Source organism: Sorex araneus, chromosome 7 (assembly GCF_027595985.1).
Source record: "Sorex araneus isolate mSorAra2 chromosome 7, mSorAra2.pri, whole genome shotgun sequence".
Classification (NCBI taxonomy): domain Eukaryota; kingdom Metazoa; phylum Chordata; class Mammalia; order Eulipotyphla; family Soricidae; genus Sorex; species Sorex araneus.
In genome coordinates this window covers 31,059,557-31,082,945 of record NC_073308.1, presented here as the reverse complement: position 1 = coordinate 31,082,945, position 23,389 = coordinate 31,059,557, and the positions used below count along the sequence as shown (strand labels likewise).

The 23,389-nt window shown below is 38.9% G+C and overlaps 1 protein-coding gene across 1 annotated transcript in view; it reads right to left on the bottom strand.

Moving 5' to 3' along the window:
* CRB1 (crumbs cell polarity complex component 1) overlaps window positions 1–23,389 on the bottom strand; it is a 111,045-nt gene that overhangs the window by 20,904 nt on the left and 66,752 nt on the right. The window contains 5 exon segments of the mRNA XM_055144210.1: window positions 5,079–5,131; window positions 5,133–5,259; window positions 5,262–5,334; window positions 5,336–5,531; window positions 5,533–5,848. Of these exon segments, the coding sequence (XP_055000185.1) occupies window positions 5,079–5,131; window positions 5,133–5,259; window positions 5,262–5,334; window positions 5,336–5,531; window positions 5,533–5,848 (765 nt within the window).

The window sequence follows — 23,389 nt, the reverse complement described above, 5'->3', positions numbered from 1 at the left end:
GTAATGATCGATGGACTGCAAAAAGATGAAATACAAAAAAAAATCACTTGGATTTAAATGTCACTCATAAATTTTCTGTGGAAGAAGCAGAATCACCCAGAGTAAGCCACTTATGGAATGTGGCTGCATATACCAACCATAGCAATGTCCGCTGTGATCACAATTCTCAAAAAAATCAGTTGGGATGTAAATGGGTTGGGATGCAAAACAGAAGCGTGTTACCTCTGCTGAAGGGTGCCATGCTCCTGTGTAACTCTGCACCAATAAGCACGTCTAGGAACAAGCTAAGCAAATTCATTCCAAAGAAAGCACACAGCTGATGAAAACTTTTTTTTAAAACCCAATTTGTCTCACATGATAAAAGATGATGGCTTGGATGGCTCAAGATACTTTTCATCAAATATTCAAGTGTCTCAAGAATAGGAGATGCAAGATGTATTGAAGAATAGCGTCAATCTGAGCTGCCTTTCCCCCATCATGCGAGGACGGCTTCTAAGACCGAACATGATGGCCACTTAATACCTCTGCTGCAAACCACAACACCCAAAAGGAGAGAGAGAGAGAGAGAGAGAGAGAGAGAGAGAGAGAGAGAGAGAGAGAGCAAAAGATAATGCCCTGCCACAGAGGTGGGATGAAGTGGGGGGGGAGGACGGGGTGGAGGTGGTGGGAGGGATTCTGGACCATTGGTGGTGGAAAATGGGCACTGGTGGAGGGATGGGCACTCGACCATTGTATGACTGAAACACAAGCACGAAAGTTTGTAAGTCTGTAATTGTACCTCATGGTGATTCACTAATAAAATTTTTAAAAAAAATTCAACAGCAAAATAAAAGAATAGCCTCAAAAGTCACAGTGAATGAAAACCATATCATTTTTCAATACCAAAGAAACAACTTTCGGAAAATTTGTGGCAAAATGCAGTGACTGAGTTCTCCATTCATGAAGGTGTGTAAGCAGAGATTTGGACAACTGGACTAGGCAGACACAACAGTATAACAAAAATCATTGTAAAGCTCCTTATATTCTAAGATTATGGAATTCTAGAAGTATAAGAGTCTCTGAATCTGACTGAAGACAAACAGATACAAATTGCCTCTACCACCCCAAAATTCTCCAGAGAGCAAAATGTTAAGTGATACGTTTATTCTGAACATTATCTTGCATAATACATGTTCTTATGAGCCTCCAATATTAAATGATATGGGAAGATGAACTTACAGAGATTTTTTTAGTTGAATCACTGTGAAATACAGTTACAAGCTTTCATGTTTGAGCTACAATCGTACAATGTTCAAACACCCATCCCTCCACTAGTGCACCTTTCTCACCACCAGTCTCCCCAGTATACCGCCCCCCTTTTTGCAACCTCCCACTGCCTCCCAGGCAGACAATTTTTCCCATACTCTCTCTCTACTTTTGGACACTATGATTTGCAATACAGATACTGAGAGGCTATCACTTTTGGTCCTTTATCTACTTTCAGCACACATCTCCCATCCTGACTGATCCTTCCAATCATCATTTTCTTAGTGATCTCTTTTCTATTATAGCTGCCTTCTACCCCCACTCATGAGGAAGGCTTCCAACTATGTAGCAATATTTTCCTGGCCCTTGTGTCTACTGTCCTTGGGTGTCAGCCTCATGTGATGTTATTCTATATTCCACAAATTAGTGCAGTCCTTCTATGTCTGTCACTCTATTTCACTTAGCATGATACTCTCCATGTCTATCCACTTATAAGCAATTTTCATGACTTCATCTCTTTTTTTTAACTTTTTATTAAACCACCATGTGGAAAGTTACAAAGTTCTCAGGTTTATATGTCAGTTATACAATATTCAAACACCCATCCCTTTACCAGTGCCCATATTCCACCACCAAAAACCCCAGTATACCCCCCGCCCCACCCTCTACCCCCTACTGTATAACTAATGAATTTCACTTCATTTTTTCTTTATCTTGATTACATTCCATAATTCAACACAAAACTCACTATAGTTGTTGGAGTTTCCACCCAAGAGAGACAGACCTACTACCTTTTATAATTAGTTTTTCATTGCTGGAAATGAAGAGATATGTAGCCCCACTGCTACAAGTACATAACTCTCTCTTTTTTTTTCTTTTTCCTTTCCCCCCTTTTTTTTTTCTTTTTCCCCCTCATCCCCCATCCCGCGCCTCATAGTATGGTGTACGCCACGGCGCGTCGGCCAGCGTGGGGCTTTTGCTTAGTTCACAGTCCAGAGAGGTGGCTGCTACATTAATAACCTTCAATATTTCAACAAAAACTTACTGTTATTATTTGAAGTTTCCCCCCAAGTCAGACCTGTTCCAAAGGAACTGTTTCACATTGCTGACAATTATAAATGTTAAGTCACACGGTTGCGGCAGCGTCCGCGCGGTTTTGGATTCCTGTATAAAGTCCAGGGAAAATTCTGCCAGAAATTACATAGCCCAGCTCACAGTCCCAGTGCATTGCTGTAAGGGTCCGATTCACACTCAGCGGCTCCGGATTTATCTGGGCCAAGGGCGTGCCGGTTATGCCCCCTTCCCATGAGTTCCTGGGAGCCCCAAAAGTAAAAACCGAATACCTCTGGGTTTGGAGTCATAGAAGATGGCGCCTGCCACGTGGGTGCCGCCAGCCTGCCGCGTTCCGTGCAGGAAGACAGGGTAGGGAGGAAAAAAAATCCACCCCCTGGCAGTACAGAGTTGTAGCCCAGTTCGCAGTCCCAGTGCATTGCTATCGGATGCTGCGCTGGATGCCCGAATGTGTTAGATCTCTGGAATCAAAGTCTTTAGGCGCAGAGGGTCGACTTCATCTCTTCTTACGGCTGTGTAGTATTCCATTGTGTAGATGAACCAAAGTTTCTCTAACCAGTCGTCTGTTCTCGGGCATTCGGGTTGTTTCCAGATTCTGGCTATTGTGAACAATGCTGCAATGAACATAAAGGTACAAATGTCATTTCTACTGTGCTTTTTTTCAGCCTTGGGATATATTCCCAGAAGTGGTATTGCAGGGTTGTATGGAAGCTCAATTTCTAGTTTTTGAAGGACTGTCCATATTGTTTTCCAGAGAGGCTGGACCAGTAGGCATTCCCACCAACAGTGGAAGAGCATCCCTTTCCCCCCACGTCCACGCCAGCACTGGTTGCTTTTGTCTTACAGAGATTTCTTAAAACCAAACTCTGCAAAACCCTTGTCAGAGTCGGCCAACTACACGTATGCACTCAGCTTGGTAACCGCACTGCAAGCCCTGGCAGGAAACAATCTCTAAAATCATGAATCCAGGGAAGGTTTTGCCATTGTGCTTCTGTGAGTGCGCTTCCTCTGGCTTGATTTTGTGTGTAACTGAATGTCCTATCACTGCTTGGGAGCAGCTTCAGTAATGGGAATAACATCCTGCTTTGCAAAACTCTTCATATGTAACAGAAAATAGAGGAACATTTAAATGTTATGGTTAAGAGATGAACCAGATTTCTTTTCTTTCAACACATCAAGAATCCCAACACATACACAAATTCAAAAGAATATAAGTAGAAGATGCTACAGAACTCTTTTCTTGTAAAGATATCTTTGGAAGCCAATGATTTTCAAGTAGTGAATATCATGGGAGGTAAACAAACCAAGGACTGTGGGAATCAGGTGACCAATTCAGAAATTCCCAGTTTGAAAATTACAACTAAAGAAATCCAGAATGCACTGGTTTGGCAGCTCTTGAATGTATTTCCCAGGATGGTTAGCATCACTTTGGTTAGAATTAACCTCCTGGGTCACTGAAACTGGAAGCTGGTCAATATGAGTCAACATCTGTTTGTTATTTTGTATATGTAGCAAAAATATTGCCTTAGCCAATTAAATTTTGCTTCAAAAAGTGAACATTGCTTCAACATAATTTCCCCTTTTCTCCTTTAAAAAAATCACAGAACTATTCCCCTTAAAATATTACATCGAGCTAGTAGATGCCATATCTCATTGTCAAAACAGGTCAATGTTATGTAATGAATAGTGTGGTCAGGGGAAACTCGTGAATAGCTTCTAATAATTCTTAGCCATTTGTACATGGAACGGGGTTTAGGCTAAGACTGGTTTTAATTATACTTCATATAAAGCAGAGAAGACTATTTCCCAGATGTTGTCCAACTTCACGTTATTCTAAAGTCGTGGGGTAAATTACAGCTGAACTTCAAAGCAGTCTGTTGCAATTACCTCTCAGACGTTTTCAATGCATGATGATAATAATAAAAAGAAACAGATATGTATTGATGACTATCAACAGCAATCTTTGGAATGATGTTGAAGTTTAGGATTTTGAAGTATATTTTGAACTGTTACTTGCTATAGAAATTAGATCAATTAGTTTAGGGCATCTACCAAGTTTCACTGATGATGCTTTCCACTTTTTCATTTTCCTTTTTTTGCCTCCTTTAGACACATACACAGAATATCTATTTTCTACCTCACAGCCCTAAAAAATAAACCTTTGAGTAAAACGGGCAATTTACAAAAGTATTCAACTTAAGCATGCTTTTCATGTGTGAATTGCTTGGAAAGCTGGTAAAGAAATATTTACCAACAATCTATTATGCACAACACATTACCTAAGTATCTGGCTATTAACTAATTTCATAACTAATCATTCTTTTTCTAGTTTAAATGAAAAATTAAAAAAGATTTTTTTCTAGTTTAAATGAGCCAGCATCTATTGATTGCACATTTTTTACAACAAACTTCAGTTGCATAAAAAATGGCAAAGTTGTAATTGCCTTTTGCAAACACCAAGATAAAAAAAATAAAACCCTTTTAGATAGGAGCCATTGACTTGTTTTTATTTTACTTCTCTGTATGATAGAAAGCCTGGTGTCCAACAAATCTACTAAAAATTAATTAATGCACATCAACAGTATCTTCTTTTTTTACATCATTGGAAAACCAGCAGTAAACTGAGGGGTTATTTTGCATCTCACCAGGCAGAAGCAGGCTGCCTGTTTTCATTAGTCCTGCTTTGGAGCATAGCACCCTTGCACGCCCAGCCTTCTCTCACCTCCCAGACAGTTCAAGCCATCGGAGGCTGTAGCTATCACATCAATAACTAAGCCACATGTTGATGCAGCATCCTCTGTTTTGACATGGTTGTTTCACACCAATCTTTTCTCTCACAGCCTGTCTTGACATTGACTGATGAGTCTCATGAAATGTTCTCTGGGATTACTTGATTCAAATTTGTTTGACTGTCTTGGAGACAGCCTACAAACAAAGGCGTGATGGTATACAATACATATGAAGCAGAGCAACATCACTGTTGGTTGCTCCCAATGGCAAACCACCCCAAAAGGAATTTTTGCGAAGCACATATCTATCAGTCACTTTCAAATGGAGGAACTTAAAGGATGCATTGCTCTACACAAAAGATGTCCACTCAAGCAAGGGTCACCACCTCTCCACACATCACTTCCAGGGAATACCAGTCCCTATCACAGGTGTTGAGGACAATGTGCAGAATAATTTTTGACTTATTATTAACTTGAACTGATAAGCAAATATTGCAGCCTTATGGACCTGTCCCTATTACCTTGGAAAAGTAAATGTGTCATTATCTGAATGGTATTTAGCTGAATTAGCTGAAATCTGAGCTCTGTGTTTGTCACATAACCATTTGTAACCCAGAGAAAGCCATTGCCCTTGATAAAAATTGTGGTGGCAATTTCACACAGAGGGACTTAAAAAAAAAAAGGGACAGTGTAACCAGATGAACACAGGCAACTGAATCCATGCTGGTCAGGGATGCAGATTCAATTACTTAGATATTGGTGGTGAGTATAGCCCAGGAGAATTTTAGAACAAATCCTCCATGCTAAGGGAAATAGGTTGTGAGATTCAACTTAAGAGATAAGTAACAAAGAAAGGGAAGAGAGACAAAGTGCAAAAAAAGAGAAAAGCAGATCCTTAGACTGACCACAAAATGGAGGCTTCCAAAACAGGGAAAACAAAAAGTCATGATAACAATGGTGATGACAATGATGATGCAGATTTCTTAGGATTTTAAACTATTTGCACAAGTGTGATTTGTTCCCCACTGTCACGTTCTTTCTTCTGTTCAAGTATGTGAGGATTTAGCTGTGACTCATTTCTCCTCAAACTAGATCCGTGGAGTTTTGTAAAAGACCCATTTGTACTGCTTTCCAAGATGTTATTAACGTCTCAGCTCCCTATTTAATGCAAGCTACGCCTGACCTATCCAAGGTACACTAGTAAAAACTCAGAATTGACATTATTTTCATAGAAATTGAATTTTAGGGACTCTAAATAGAGACTGGAATATTTTTTTGTAATTTCTATTGTGGAAAATTACAGCTTGATTTTATCTTTCTTCATACAAGATACTGTTTTTTTTTTCTTTTTGGGTCACACCTGGAAATGCACAGGGGTTACTCCTGGCTCTGCACTCAGGAATTACTCCTGGTGGTGCTCAGAGGACCATATGGGATGTTGTAAATTGAACCCGGATTGGCCGTGTGCAAAGCAAACGCCCTACCCCCTGTGCTATCACTCCAGCCCCCAAAGAAATGTGGTTTTATTATTGTTTTTCTGTTTTGCTTTTGAATTCTAGTTAAATTCATGCAACTTCGAGTCTACTAAAGGCATGGAATATAAAAGAAAGTCAAGTCTTAGAAACTTTCATTGATATTGTGACAAGAATTATTTTTATGGTGATCTCGGTTTTAAATTTCAATCCTTAGTATGCACAGAACTATTAGTAACAGAATTGTAAATCATAGAACATCAATAATTTTTAAATAATTGAAAAATAAACTTAAAAGAATAAATATACTCTATTCATTTTAATATAATTAAATTTAATTTAGAGGAATAACCATTTAAATAGGTATAATATTTGGAACAAATTTAGAATAAGTGATGCTTGGCTTTTAAATTTTTTTTATTTTCTTACTGTTTTCTTAGTGTCAGGGGATCTGAGGTCTCCTAGTGGTTTTACCTTGGTAATGTAACTACCACAGAATATGAGCATGCTGCTTAATTTCTTACTACCAGAGTAATTTCTTTAGATTAAGTTCAATTCTCTTGGATTACTTGGAAAAGATAAAAGGTTGGGATGAATTAGTAAACTTGGACATGAATATTTTCTTTGTAACTCAAAGCATCCCAATTGATAATGTTACAGTTACCAATATTGCAAAAAAGTTTTTTCAGTTATGAATCCTGCACACTAAGAGGAATTTTATCAGGAAAATGTTACTTTGTATATTTTATCCTTATTTTTTTTTAATTTAAGCAAATCAAAGGAAATACATGAAAGCTGAAAAGAACATTATAACGTGTTTTAATAGAAACAATGGGCTGTGTATTGTTGGAAGCATATGCATCATGGAAAATAATCATTGACAATATAAATAGCACAACCTCAATCACCAAAAAGAAATTAAAGAAAATTATAATGGACCATGCACCTTGGAAGTATATTAGGAATAGATGTGTACTCAGCACCATGGACAGAGCTAAATAACCCATTGTCAAATTAAAAAGGAATAAGACAAGTATATACATCAATAAAAAGTTATATCCATATATGCAAATTGAAGTCTATATATTTAATAAATTGAATAATTTTAAACAGAAGGGAGAATAATGAATGGGGGTCAGAGAAAAGAATATAATAAGAATTAAGAATCGAATCGAATAGAAAATAGAACAGACTAGAGCAATAGCACAGCGAGTAGGGTATTTGCTTTTCACCCATTTTCACTGGGTTCAATTCCCACCATCTCATATGGTCCCTGAGCACCGCCAGGAGTAATTCTTGAGTGCAGAGCCAGGAGTAACCCTTGTGCATTGCCAAGTGTGAACACCGCCCTCCCCAAAAGAAAATAGAACAGAATATAACAAAATAGAAAACATATAGCACTGTAGCACTGTCTTCCTATTGTTCATCAATTTGCTTAAGCAGGCACCAGTAACGTCTCCATTGTGAGACTTGTTGTTACTGTTTTGGGCATATCAAATGAGCCATGGGTAGCTTGCCAGGCTCTGCTGTATGGGTGGGATAATCTCGGTAGCTTGCCAGGCTCTTCGAGAGAAATGGAGGAATCAAACCCAGGTTGGCTGCTTGCAAGGCAAACTCCCTTCCCACTGTGCTATCTCTCCATCCCAGAAAACATATATGCTAGGGCTATTGTGAAAGCTAGAGAAAGTGGTTCAACATGAGCTGAGCATGACTAACTTTTTTTTTTTTAATTAGAGAATCACCGTGAGGGTACAGTTACAGATTTATACACTTTTGTGCTTATACTTCCCTCATACAAAGTTTGGGAACCCATCCCTTCACCAGTGCCCATTCTCCACCACCCGTAAACCCAGTGTCCCTCCCACCCTCCCCAATCCCATCTCCCCCCCACCCCACCCTGCCACTGTGGCAAGGCATTCCCTTCTGTTTTCTCTCTCTAATTAGCTGTTGTGGTTTGCAATAAAGGTGTTGAGTGGCCGCTGTGCTCAGTCTCTAGCCCTCATTCAGCCCGCAACTCCCTTCCCCCACATGGCCTTCGACTACAATGTAGTTGGTGATCGCTTCTCTGAGTTGACCTTTCCCCGGAACGTGAGGCCAGCCTCGAAGCCATGGAGTCAACCTCCTGGTACTTATTTCTACAGTTCTTGGGTGTTAGTCTCCCACTCTGTTATTCTATATACCATAGATGAGTGCAATCTTTCTATGTCTGTCTCTCTCTTTCTGACTCATTTCACTCAGCATGAAACTTTTCATGCCCATCCACTTAACTACAAAATTCTTGACCTCCTTTTTTCTAACAGCTGCATAGTATTCCATTGTATAGATGTACCAAAGTTTCCTCAACCAGTCATCCGTTCTGGGGCATTCAGGTTTTTTCCAGATTCTGGCTATTGTAAACAGTGCTGCGATGAACATACATGTGCAGATGTTGTTTCGATTGTACTTTTTTGCCTCTCTGGGATATATTCCCAGCAGTGGTATTGCTGGGTCAAATGGGAATTCAATATCTAATTTTTTGAGAGTCGTCCAAATTGTTTTCCAGAAGGGCTGAACCAGTCGGCATTCCCACCAGCAGTGAAGAAGGGTCCCTTTCTCCCCACATCCTCTCCAACAGCGGTTGCTTTTGTTCTTTTGGATGTGTGCTAGTCTCTGTGGTGTGAGGTGGTATCTCATGGTTGTTTTGATCTGCATCTCTCTGATGATTAGTGATGTAGAGCACTTTTTCATGTGCCTTTTGGCCATTCGTATTTCTTCCTTGGTAAAGTTTCTGTTCATTTCTTTGCCCCATTTTTTGATGGGGTTGGATGTTTTCTTCTTGTAGAGCTCAACCAGTGCTTTATATACCATTGATATCAACCCCTTATCTGATGGGTATTGTGTAAATATCCTTTCCCATTCTGTGGATAGTCTTTGTATTCTGGTCACTGTATCTCTTGCGGTGCAGAAGCTTTTTAGTTTAATGTAGTCCCATTTGTTGACCTCTGTTTTTACTAGATTGCTTAGTTCCGTGTCACCTTTGAAGATACCTTTATCTTCAATATCGTGGAGGGTTTCGCCGACCTTGTCTTCAATGTACCTTATGGTTTGTGGTCTAATGTTGAGGTCTTTAATCCATTTTGATCTGACTTTTGTGCATGGTGTCAGGTCAAGGTCTAAACCCATTTTTTTGCATGTGGTTGTCCAGTTGTGCCAGCACCATTTGTTAAAGAGGCTTTCCTTGCTCCACTTCACATCTCTTGCTCCCTTATCAAAGATTAGATGGTCATACATTTGGGTTGTGTGTAGGGATATTCCACCCTGTTCCATTGGTCTACGGCTCTGCCTTTGTTCCAGTACCATGCTGTTTTAATTGTTACTGCTTTGTAGTAAAGTTTGAGGTTGGGGATGGTGATGCCTCCCATCATCTTTTTCCCAAGAATTGTTTTAGCTATCCTTGGACGTTTGTTATTCCATATGAATTTTAGGATTGCTTGATCCATTTCTTTGAAGAATGTCATGGGTATATTTATAGGGATCGCATTGAATCTGTATAATGCTTTAGGGAGTATTGCCATTTTGACAACATTGATTCTCCCTATCCACGAGCAGGGTATATGTTTCCATTTCCTCATGTCCTCTTTGATTTCATGGAGTAGCATTATGTAGTTTTCTTTGTAAAGGTCTTTTACTTCCTTGGTTAAGCTGATTCCGAGGTACCTGATTTTCTGGGGCACGATTGTGAATGGGATTGCTTTTTTCATGTCCCTTTCCTCTGCCTCATTGTTTGCATATATGAAGGCCATGGATTTTTGGGTATTGATTTTGTAGCCTGCAACTTTACTGTATAAGTCTATTGTTTCTAAGAGTTTCTTAGTAGAGGTTTTAGGCTTCTCTAGATACAGTATCATGTCGTCTGCAAATAGTGAGAGTTTGATTTCTTCCCTTCCTATCTGGATGCCCTCTATCTCTTTTTCTTGTCTAATAGCTATCGCAAGTACTTCCAGTACTATATTGACAGAAACCAGTGAGATTCAAAAGATCATTAGAGACTACTTTGAAAGTCTTTACGCCACAAAAAAGGAGAACCTAAAAGAAATGGATGGATTCCTTGATTCCTACAATCTCCCAAGACTGAAGAAAGAAGACCTGGAATACCTGAATAGACCCATCAATGTTAAGGAAATTGAAACGGTAATCAAAAACCTCCCCAAAAACAAAAGCCCAGGCCCAGATGGTTTCACTGGTGAATTCTTCCAAACATTTAAAGAAGACCTATTGCCTGTTTTCCTCAAACTTTTCCAGGAAATTGAAAAAACAGGAACTCTCCCAAACAGTTTCTATGAAGCACATATCTCCCTAATACCAAAAGCAAACAAAGACACCACTAAGAAAGAAAATTACAGACCAATTTCCCTGATGAACACCGATGCGAAGATCCTCAACAAAATACTAGCAAATAGGATCCAACAACTCATCAAAAAGATCATACATCACGACCAAGTGGGATTCATCCCAGGGATGCAAGGATGGTTTAACATTCGGAAATCAATCAACATAAACCAGCATATCAACAAAAGTAAAGATAAAAACCATATAATCATATCAATAGATGCAGAGAAAGCATTTGACAAGATCCAACATCCTTTCATGATGAAAACCCTCGCCAAAATGGGGTTTGGAGGAACTTTCCTCAAGATAGTCGAAGCCATCTATCACAAGCCTACGGCAAGCATTATCCTCAACGGGGAAAAACTAAGGGCCTTTCCTCTGAGATCAGGCACAAGACAAGGATGCCCACTCTCATGACTAACTTTTAATTACTTGAGATTAAGCAGCCATAAAATTGCACAGAGAAGATACAACTTATTAGTTGAATACATATAGATTTCAATTTATAAAATGATAACAATAACCTATACAACTATTATTTAACATTTATAGGATGTATTATATTTTATGGTTTTCTCTCATATATATTATCACAATTTATCTTTGAGCTATAGGTACATAGTGTTGTGACTTTCAAAGTTTTACCTGGGCCTGGGATTATTTATTGTGTATGAGATTATCTGGAGCAAAGGAAACAATATATCCTTCTTAATTCAAGATTTGGCTTCAAAATATCTCTATTAAATTTTGAGTACTTTAAGGAGAAAAGTAATGAGCTAAATGCTGCAACAAGTTAATAGAATGTCAAAATGGACTTTAAATCATATCTTTAGAGAAATTCTTGGTCAAGAATGTTTTGTACTAGGGTTGGAGAGATAGTACAGCAACAACAAGGAGGGCATTTTTCTTCACACAACTGACCCAGTTTCAATCCCTGACCTCCCATATGGTCCCCTGAGTCCCACCAGGAGCAAACCCTGAACACCGCTAAGTGTTGCCTAAAAAATATTCTGTATGGAGATTTCTCAAACATTAAACTCCAACTACCATCTGTTTCAGTAATTTGTTCTTAGATATCTATTTGTAGAATATAAACACAAATTCCAAAAGACGCAAGCATAAGTAACCCATTGGGATGTTATCTAGAACCATCAAGAGATAGGGAAGGTGTGTCTAATGACAGATGAGCATCTAATGACACGTGGTCCTGACCACCACCATGAGTTATCTCAGAGCACAAAGCCAGGATAAACCTGAGCACAGCCAGGCATGGCTTAGTTTATATATTTTTTTTTTGCTTTTTTTTGGGTCACACCTGGCGATGCACAGGGGTTACTCCTGGCTCTGCACTCAGGAATCACCCCTGACCGTGCTCAGGGGACCATATGGGATGCTGGGATTCGAACCCGGGTCGGCCGCGTGCAAGGCAAACGCCCTACCCGCTGTGCTATCTCTCCAGCCCCTTAGTTTATATTTTTTAAAAAGAAAGAAAGAAAATATTGGTATATAGACACAATGAATCGTATTCAACTCTAAGATAAAATGAAACCTTGCCTTTTCTGACAACATAGATGGGATTGGAGGGAGTCATGCTTAGTGAAATAAGTCAGAAGGAGAAGGATGATTCCAATCAAGTGTGGAATATAGAGAAGCATAGTAAGGAGAGATTAAAAAGACAAATGAGGAAAATCCCCTTGTTTTTGCCTTGGTACTAAGGTTACTAGAGGAAGTGGGGAAAGGGCCAGTGTATGCTGGTGTAGGAAATTAGTACTTTGATGGTCAGCGTGGTGTGGTGACATCCTTTGACAGATATGTAAAGCTGCAACCTAAGATATATACAATCATTCAAATCAAGAATAACAAATTAAAATAAATATAATGGGGGCTGGAGTGATAGCACAGCGAGTATGGCGTTTGCCCCGAAACAGCTCTAAGTAGGAGTAGTACCAGGTGGCTGGGTTCAAGCATAGAATCACAGCCTGTAACTTTGGGTAGAACGTTGGTGAGAGTGGCCCTGGGTCTAGTAAGCACTGCTGTGCAGGTATGTGTGTGTGTATTGTTGTGTGTGTGTGTCTACGCACATGTGTGTGCATGTTTATGTAATAGAACACATTGCATGCATCATTTGTAAGCAAATGTGTAAGTAGGGGATTTTGAAGGGAAATACAATTATAAACTACTGTCATCACAACTTAGTTACAGTTTTGAAAATCCACGCAGAGAGCAAAGCAGTAAATATTTAGAGGACTACTGTGAGGAGTAAATAATAATTGCTCAAGGCCTGTGCTTCCAGATCTTAAGAGATGATTATCAAATACTGGCTATTGTGCACAACCCCTTACCTCCATTTTTATTTGCTGAAGAGGCTATTTAAGTGTCATAGTACCCATGATTTTCTTTCTGATTACAATTAAATTTCACATTTCCAGGGCCACTGTAAGTAGTTCAATGGTTCACAACCTAATGGGAACAGAGGTACAGCCTAAAATCCTATCTGTTTAAAGAGAGCTTGCAAAATTTATTAGCTAATTCCTTAGGTCTCAGTTTATCGCTTATTATCATTTTAGAAAAATTAAAATAAACCTGATTATTAAATTCCAAGCTTGAATGGAACTGGATCAGCAAAGAAAAAGAGGAAAGGCATATGATTTTTCAGCAGCAAGATGTGCAGGAGGAGGGCCTTCCCCAGTGGATGTAAGTGGAGCTAATGCTCATTGATCCCACCTCTATGCCAGGCACCGTGGGAAGGGTCTCATCTCTGTGCCATTTCATCTTTGCAGTGAATGATCACAAGTGTCTTGCTAGCATCATTTCACAGATAAAGAAATTAAGCCGCATGGAAGTGCTGCTTCAAGCAGTCCGGTTCCTGTCTGAAAATGCAGGTAGCGGGTTATGCAAGCAAGCTTGACCTGGAACTCCATGCTTTGATAATCTCTTTCTTCTTCTTTATTATTTTGTATTAGGCACGATGGCAAACAGTATTGTTTCATACATAAAAAATTCTAGCAACACACACTCCACCAGAGCGTCCTTCCCCCATCATCCTGCTGCCCTCCTGCTCCCCCCACCTTACCTGCTTCCTGCTAAAGACCATCTCTCAGTTTCTGTTGTCTCTGGGTATTTGTTATTTCCCTACTATGTTTCTTTGTATGGTGAGTATGATCGGTGTCATTCAATGTCTGTCCCTCTCCTTCCGTCTGACTACACTGTGTATGACACTCTCCAGATCCATCCATATCTCAGCACATGGCATCATTTTATTTTCTTAAATCTGAGTGATATTTCATTGCGTAGATCCACAGAGTTTATTATCCAGTCATCTCTTCTTGGACACGCCAGGTTTTGGCTACTGTGCATAGTGTTTTGGTGAATGTAGGAGAGCAAGTGTGTTTTCTGAAGAGAGTTTTGGGGCCCTTGGTATAGATTTCAAGAAGTGGGATTGCTAAAAAAAAAAAAAAAAAAAAAAGAAGTGGGATTGCTGAGTCATACAGAAGCTCAATTCCTAGTCTCTTGAGGTGTGTCTATATTGAAGAGTTATCTGTTTGGTGGAGGGGAATGGAGTCTGGGCCCTACTTCTAGCGATACTTCTCCCACTGGGCAGGTAGTTTTGCTGCTAGGGCTCAAGAAGGCAGTGATGCACAGATCCTAAGGAGTGAAGGACAGTGCCACCAGCAGTGCTTGGAGGCTCTTAGGAGCACATTTGGAAGTGCTCAGGGGACAAAGAAGTAACTAGGAGAGAACTGGGGTCAGACACGTGCAAAGTATGCTCCCCTGACCCTTTGCTATTTCCTAGCCCCTGATTTTCTCATTTATGGAGCTTATTTTACTGAAACTTACTGTCTACAAGAAATACGAACTGAGTTTACAAAAAATTATATAAGAATGTAGAGCACTTTTGACATATTGAAAATAATAGCAAAAGCAATATCTACATTAAGGCTTCAATGCAAAATAGCACAAGACCATGATTAAATCAGTAACTTAGAAGTCCTCTATAATATTATGTATACATGTATGTGTGTATATCTATATATGTATATATACATATGTATATATATATATTTGCTTTTTTGAGTAACACCTGGCGATGCTCAGGGGTTACTCCTGGCTCTTGCACTCAGGAATTACTCCTAGCAGTGCTCACTAGCAGAGCTCACTAGGGACCATATGGGATGCTGGGAATTGAACCCGGGTTGGCTGTGTACAAGGCAAACACCCTACCTGCTGTGTTATCATTCCAGCACCCTCTATAATATTTTAAAACTTCATACCACTCTTTTAAAATCCAGAAATGCAAGGCTAAAATTTAGTCTTGAGATAGTTTAACACATCTTGATGAGAAGAAAACAAATGTCAGCCTGCAGGGAGAGCTCAAAGGTCCAGGCACGTGCCTGGCCTGTACAGGGCCCCATGTTGGATCACTGGTACCAACTATGTAACCTCCTGACACCACTTGGTGTGGCCCTGGCAGCCACCAGCACCACAGGAGATCCCAATCCCCCAAACAACACTGAAACAAATTTCTCCACAAGCATCACAAAAATGTGCTATGTCAAAAGCCCTCGAATGCGGGCTACTCCCAACCTTAATGACTCTAGAAAAATGTAGGATCATCACTACTTGTAAAGTAACACGCAACCCGGAGATTCTTCTTGCAGCGATTTATTAAGAAAACTTCTCATGCAAACATAAAAGAAGACAAACGAAGGATGAACGGACGAAGGAAGAGGAACCAGGGGGGAACCCACTAGCTAGGCAGCTTCCCTCCTTATATACCTCTCGCTGCTTGTTTACGCCCAAGTGTCTGCAGCTGATAGGCTAGTTACACCTTGTGGGCGTGACAGGACATCCTGTTTTTCAAAGCACGGTGAAATTAACAAGAACAGGTGTTGTTTATGAAGCACCCGGTCCTGTGGAGGCTCTCCACAACTACTGATTATTTATTTTGGTGATTAAGATTGTGGATGTGAACAGCCTAAATCACACCATTCAGCATCCATTCTTTCATTGTATTTTGTTCCACTGTTTCAAGGTTATGATTCCAGAGACACATAGGCACACGTTAGCCTGTGATCCTGTTCGGAACAATAACATAGCTCAGATAAAAGTACTAAAGGCAGAGGAGTTTGTCGATTGTGGGGGAAGACAAAAAGTTTTGCATTTCAGTCCTGTTTCACTTGATTTTAACCTTCAGAGTCATACCTGAAAACTCTGTGAATATAGATAAGGGATGCTTAGCATTTACAGCTGAACACGTAGAAAACAGGACACATGTTTGTGTTGTCTTGACGTTGGGAAATAATTTCGGAGAAATTCAATCTAGTTCAACCCAAATGATCCTAATTGGCTTTTGTCAGGAAATCAGCAGAATCAGCTCTGTCCCTGTTTAGTCCTTTTTTTCCCCTTTCTTGCTCATTGTGAATGATTAAACACTCAAGTTACGGTGAATTACAAAAACCTGCTTTGTGTTGGGTTGGAAGCATTGTTAGTCCAAATTCTGTTTGCTTTTTCTTTGCCATGGTAAGAACTGGCTTTACATTCTTTAGTAGGGCTGATTGTCATTTCTCACAAATTTATTAATATTTTTGTTCTGTGCAGCCAAAAAAAAGTCAAAGGCCAAGTAAATTACTGATGTGGTGAGGCCTCACATTCAAGGTCCCCTGCAATCTGGCTTTTATTTATCTCCCAGCATTACTTTGCACTGCCCACTACATAGATGATCTGTATTTTGAGTAGAATAAAAATTAAAGTGCATTCAAAGCTTCCTCCCTCTCCCTCTCTCTCTATCTATCTCTCTCTTTCTCTTTCTCTCTCTCTCTCTCTCTCTCTCTCTCTCTCTCTCTCTCTCTCTCTCTCTTACTTTTCAAAATCCCAACTTGCTTTTAAGGTTCAACTTACCTGGTATTTACTCCTCTGAAAACTGCTGCAAACTTGCCTTCTCTGGAAACTCTCCCTCCTGCTTTGACCTCAGATATCTGTTGTTTGTCTACATGGACCCCAGCAATGACTACATGCATTGCTGTTCATTAGAAATTTGTGACAACCACAAGACATTCTAGTGTAAGTCAGCATTTTTACATTCGAGTACACACATTGCATAATGCTCTATGTTCCCAACTGTACAGTATAACGCGGTGGTTTTCATTGTGCACGATACTGTCATGCATTTCCAAAACCAAAATAAACATTCATAAAGTCTTTTGCCAGGTACAAAAGTAGAATCAGGGGCTGGAGTGATAGCACATCGGGTAGGGTGTTTGCCTTGCACGAGGCCAACTCAGGTTCGATTCCCAGCATCCCATATGGTCCCCCAGCACCGCCAGGAGTAATTCCTGAGTGCAGAGCAAGGAGTAACACCTGTGCATCACTGGGTGTGACCCGAAAAGGAAAAAAAAAAGTAGAATCTAATGCCTTGGCAAACTGCTCTAGCTATTATCCTCTATCTGGCATTACAGATGTTGAAAGCACTCTTGAATGGCTACTACAGATCTGAAAATATTTTGAAAGTCATTGAAATATTTTGTGATCCATTGTAATTTATAACTGAATTTTTAGAGAAGGATTAAGATAAAAGGGGTAGGTAGTATGTGTAGAAGGGGGAGGTAAGACCCTTGCCTTGAGTTCAGCCAGCCCAGGTATGAGTCCTAACACCACCTGCCGTAGCTGGAGCCCAGAGCCAGGAGTAAGTAATCCCTGAGCACAGTGTACAGTAGCCCCCAAAGAAAACAAAGCAAAATTTAAAATTAAGACTAGTGACACATTTTTTTTTTCTTTTTGGGTCACACTCGGCGATGCACAGGGGTAACTCCTGGCTTTGCACTCAGGAATCACTCCTGGTGGTGCTCAGGGGACCATATGGGATGCTGGGAATCGAATCCGGGTAGGCTGTGTGCAAGGCAAACGCCCTATCCAACGTGCTATCACTCCAGCCCCCTGGCGACACTTTAAAATGTAATATTAGGAGGATTTTTTAGTGTGGGTGTGTTTGTAAATGCAAACTCCTGCCAATATAGTTACAAATTCTGGTTCCATAAATCAAAATTAAGGCATTTTCACAGATTCCCAGATCCCCCCTGATGAAAAATGTCAACAAGTTTTCAAAGAAATATTTTATTTTAAATAATTTTCCTCATCGATTTGTTCGAGTGGGTACCAGTAACGTCTCTCATTGAGAGACTTATTGTTACTGTTTTGGCATATCCAATACGTATGGGTAGCTTGCCAGGCTCTGCCGTTCAGGCTCAATAGTCTCGGTAGCTTGCCGGGCTCTCCAAGAGAAATAATTTTCCTAAAAATTTTAACTAAAGGAAGCACTTTTGTAGCTACAAATTTTGCTTACTTCTTTCATGTATAATTTGGGGAACCCGAGTTTGGGTTGATATTTTGAATGGTCCTCTAGCCAATGAGTTAAGATTTCTTGTTGAAACTCTGGAGCTATTTCACTAAATGTTTCTTTAAAATTATTCTATTAAAAATGTTTCTTTTAAAATTACTTTAAAATTACTATACTTGACTTCTTTAATATACCATGGATTATAACATATGCTGTGTATTAACTGATTAAATTTCAGTATGTCCTTTATAAAAATCAAAGGAACTTAGTAAATATTAAATATGCAATAAGGGATTTCCTTTTATATTTTGTCATTGCTCCAATTATTTCCCCATTTTATCCTGAGCACATTCCTAAGATTTTAAAAATATTTTTGGCATTTTGTAGCTGTTTGCATAAGCATAGACTAGCTCAGTTTCTTAATTAGTAGTTCTTCATATATTAATTGCTAGCCTATTCAATAAACATGGAAAAGCAGGAAAATTTGTATGTGTCAAATATTCCAGTAATGGTCCAATTAAATGTATAATCCTTCAGGACTCACTTACTCTCTCTGAATAGATTTGTCAATAGCTAGTTGGAAGTGAACATCTTTATACAACTGGATGTTATCAGAAATGTATTAAAAAATTTATGGATAAATATTTTAGAACACAAAAAAACTATATAACTAAATGTTTTAATTTTCTATTTGATTCAAAAATAAAATCTCACTATTCTAAATAGTAAGCTTACAATGAAACCATTTGATACAATAAGTTTGTTAGAATCACGTCTTTTAAAATATAAATTCTAGGGAGGCTGGAGCGATAGCACAGCGGGTAGTGTGTTTGCCTTGCATGAGGCTGACCTGGGTTTGATTCCCAGAATCCCAGATAGTCCCTCAAGCACCATCAGGCATAATTCCTGAGTTCAGGGCCAGGAGTAACCCCTGTGCATTGCTGGGTGTGACCCAAAAAGCCCTGTAGCACTGTCGTCCTGTTGTTCATGAATTTGCTCGAGCAGGCACCAGTAACGTCTCCATTGTGAGACTTGTTACTGTTTTTGGAATATCGAATATGCCTCGGGTAGCTTTCCAGGCTCTGCCATGCAGGAGAAATACTCTTGGTAGCTTGCCCGGCTCTCCGAGAGGGACGGAGGAATTGAACTTGGATCGGCCACGTGCAAGGCAAACACCCTACCTGCTGTGCTATCGCTCGAGTCCGACCCAAAAAAGAAAAAAAAATAAATAAAAACCTGAATAAACTAAATAAAGACTGAAAACTAAAAAATAAAAACTAAAAAATAAAAAATGAAAACTGAAAAAATAAAAACTGAAAAAAAAACTGAATTAAAAAAAATAACTGAAACGTAAGCACAGAAGTTTGTAAGTCTACAACTGTACCACATGGTGTTTCATTAATTAAAATTTTTAAAAAATAAAAAAAATATAAAGAAGGAAAATGCCTGCCATAGAGGCAGGCAGGTGGGGGATGTTGGGAGGGAACCTGGGGACACTGGTGCTGGGAAATAAACACTGGTGGTGGATGGGTGCTGGAATACTGTATGACTGAAATCCAATCATGAACATCTTTGTAAGGGTCTATCTTACAGTGGTTCAATAAAATTTTTTTTAAATTAGAATAAATTTAAAAAATATATAAATTCTATAAAGTGAAAATAATAAAATATAAATACTAGAAGATGCTAAAAGATGTTGAATATAACATGTTTAGCAATAGCTTTTAAATTGCTACTGTGTGTAGATCATTGTGCTAAATATATTTAAACATTATTTCTTCACAGGGAATAAATAAACGTCTTACAATTTCACAGTGTGGTAGGTAGGGCAAATAAAATTCAGAACTCATAAAAATTTCCAAGGACCACAGCATTAGAAAGTAGCATTGCCTGTTTAAATTCACATCTACTGGTGTCCAAAGGACAACAACAACTAAAAACCCCAATCATTTTTCTGTGTCTCAACATTTTTTTAATTTACCATAAGTCTGCTTATGGTCATAAGAAGTCATAAGATATATTGGTCATAAGAAACAAGCTTGAACTAAAAATAACAAAGGCAGTGAGTGGCTTTTAATCAGTGGTACATCTACAACTTGTATCATATATTTAGTGGCTTCCAACTATCCCACTAAAATATAGATATGAAGATATAGAAAAGATGAGAATTAGCAAAATACTGAAAATAAAATGAAAGGATTTGCTGCCTGAATTACAAAAAGTGCCTAATTAGATGCCTACGCACTTCAATTATAGAAAATCAAGAAATAGCAAAAAGTGGTGACTGATCTCACCTCAAACCCTCCACCACTGCAAGAGAAAGTATGTGGCACAAAACTCCTGCTTTTGAGTGATCGTCAAAGGGTAAATTTCTCTTCCATTCTTATGCCTCATCTTCTGCATGCTTTCAGAACTTTCGACTTGCAGAAAATAAAAGAACAAATGTAAAGACAGATGAGTATACTATATATAGTGCATCCCTGTTAATGCCCCCCACACAAAAGAGAAACTCGGGCTGGGATTGGGCCGTGGCATGAAATCCATTGGTTTGAAGTACTCATTTGTAGGTTGAACAAATCTCAGAAGACTGGTTGTACAATAATATGAATTTTTTTTAAACAATGATCAACTATATCTTAACCACTTGACTAAAATAACAAGAAGACAAATTTTATGTATATTTTATCACAATGAAGAAGCAACAGAGCTGTTTGGAAATTCAATAAAAGGAGACAACACAAAATTATGACAATTCTAAATAACGAGATACTAGTTAAGACCAGAATATTTGTCAATCTCATACATCTGCCTTCACAATAACAGAAGCATAATTTTAAAGTAGGTATTAAAAATCAATTCAATAAAATTCAGCCTCATTTCTAGAAGATAGTCTTAAAGCAGTGAGCAAGGAGATGCTAGAGGAACATGATAAAATGTACCTATATTTCCAAATATAGGTCTCCTGGTAACTAAATGTAAAATGTAAAATCTGGAGTTCACACTAGTTAGTATTTAATTATGCTTCATTATAATTAATTTCACATTAATCTAATCTCATAATTACACTTAGGTATATATTTTAAGATGTGTCATATTTTGTCCTCTTAGTAAAAAAAAATGGAACAAAATCTGCAGCTGTGGGCAAGAAGTTATTTGCAAACAAAATGCAATACATTTTATGCAAAATTTAAAAACTAGGTCACCAATGCAGGCTCGGAGACTAGCCTATTTTATTATTTCAATAAATATGAAAGATGGACATATTCACAATTAGGAAACTGAGTTTCTGAAAGGTTAAATTCCCACTGCTGCAAAGTGGCAGAGTTCTTATTTGAATTTCTATCCATGGACTACTAAAGGTTGCTTCATGTAAATTTTATCTCAGATTTACAAAACCAGAGAATTATCTGCAGAGCTGCATAGCCCAAGAAAATTATGTTTTCAGAAATATTTCAGAAGAGGCTGAGCATGAGAGGTAGGAAAAATATATCCAAATGCTTCTGGGTGCAGGATTAGGGTTATTTTTAATTATTCTTGTTCTTTTCTTTATTCTTCAGATTTTCTACAAATTGCTTGTTTTACTGTGATTTAGAAAGACATAATAGACATTATATTTTAAAGAAGAAATACAAATGTTCCCAAGTCTCTGGGAGAAGAAATTTTTAAAAAAAGAAGAAAAGGAAGGAAGGAAGGAAGGAAGGAAGGAAGGAAGGAAGGAAGGAAGGAAGGAAGGAAGGAAGGAAGGAAGGAAGGAAGGAAATAGGGAAGGAAGGAGAAAAGGAAGGTGGGAAGGAAGGAGGAAAGGAAGGAGAAAAGAAGGAAGGAAGGAAGGAAGGAAGGAAGGAAGGTAGGAAGGAAGGAAGGAAGGAAGGAAGGAAGGAAGGAAGGAAGGAAGGAAGGAAGGAAGGAAGGAAAGAAGGAAGGAAGGGAGGAAGGAAGGGAGGACGGAAGGAAGGGAGGACGGAAGGAAGGAAGGAAGGAAGGAGAAAAGGAAGGAGAGAAGAAAGGAGGGAAGGAAGGAAGGAAGGAAGGAAGGAAGGAAGGAAGGAAGGAAGGAAGGAAGGAAGGAAGGAAGGAAGGAGAAAAGAAGGAAGGAGGGAAGGAAGGAGGGAAGGAAGGAAGGAAGGAAGGAAGGAAGGAAGGAAGGAAGGAAGGAAGGAAGGAAGGAAGGAAGGAGGGAAGGAAGGAGGGAAGGAAGGAAGGAAGGAAGGAAGGAAGGAAGGAAGGAAGGAAGGAAGGAAAGCTTAATTCCAGACTGGGTGAGAATCTGAGGAATATGCTTTTCACATGAGACCTTTGCCTAGACCATCCAACAGAAAGAAGCTTTCGTTTATTTCGTTTGTATAGTAAGAAAACAAGGGTACATTTTATGTCTATCGGAAATTACAGAAATCTTCTGTCTTTAATGTTTCTGTTATAAAAACGTCGACTTGGTGGTTCCAACATTTTTAAATGTTCTTTTGCTTTCTTCTCTTTAAAATTCTCGGACCCCACTTCAAGAACAGAATGCTATGAAGGATGTACCACCATCTAGTGGTAAGTAAGGCTAACTGCAGAATCATTGATTCATTCATTACTTCTTTATCAAACAAGACAGAAAGAGGACCTATCCTGTACTAAATATTTTGCAAAAGCTTTTGTTTTTACCGATTTGATTCTCTCACCTGCTACCTGGACTTCTTATGTGGCCCCCAATTATATCATCTCTTGATATCTGCACTTTTGTGCCTTTTTTCTTGAGTATGAGATGGAAGCAGCATTCACTTCTAATCAATACAATGTGGTGAAGGTGACGGGATGTCACTCTGTGGTTAAGTGATTATATTACAGAAAACCACCATTACTATCAAGTTAGGAGGGTTAGTCCTTTGATTAATTTGATCAAATTTCCAGTCTTAGAGAACTTACCACCATCCAAGAAACGAGACCCTCAGTTCAACGATATTAGGTCTTGAGACTGACAAGTTCCAATGCCCCAGCCATAACACAATAAAAGTCAGTCAACGAAAGACTTTATAGATACGAAATTTTAATTTTAATATAGTTCATACGTGCCATGAAATTCCATTCTTCTTTTGACATTACTTTTAAATCACTTAGAAATAGCACTGGAAAGGTAGTCCAAGAGCAGGGCACTTCCTTTGCACACAGCTGATCCAAGATGGGTATCC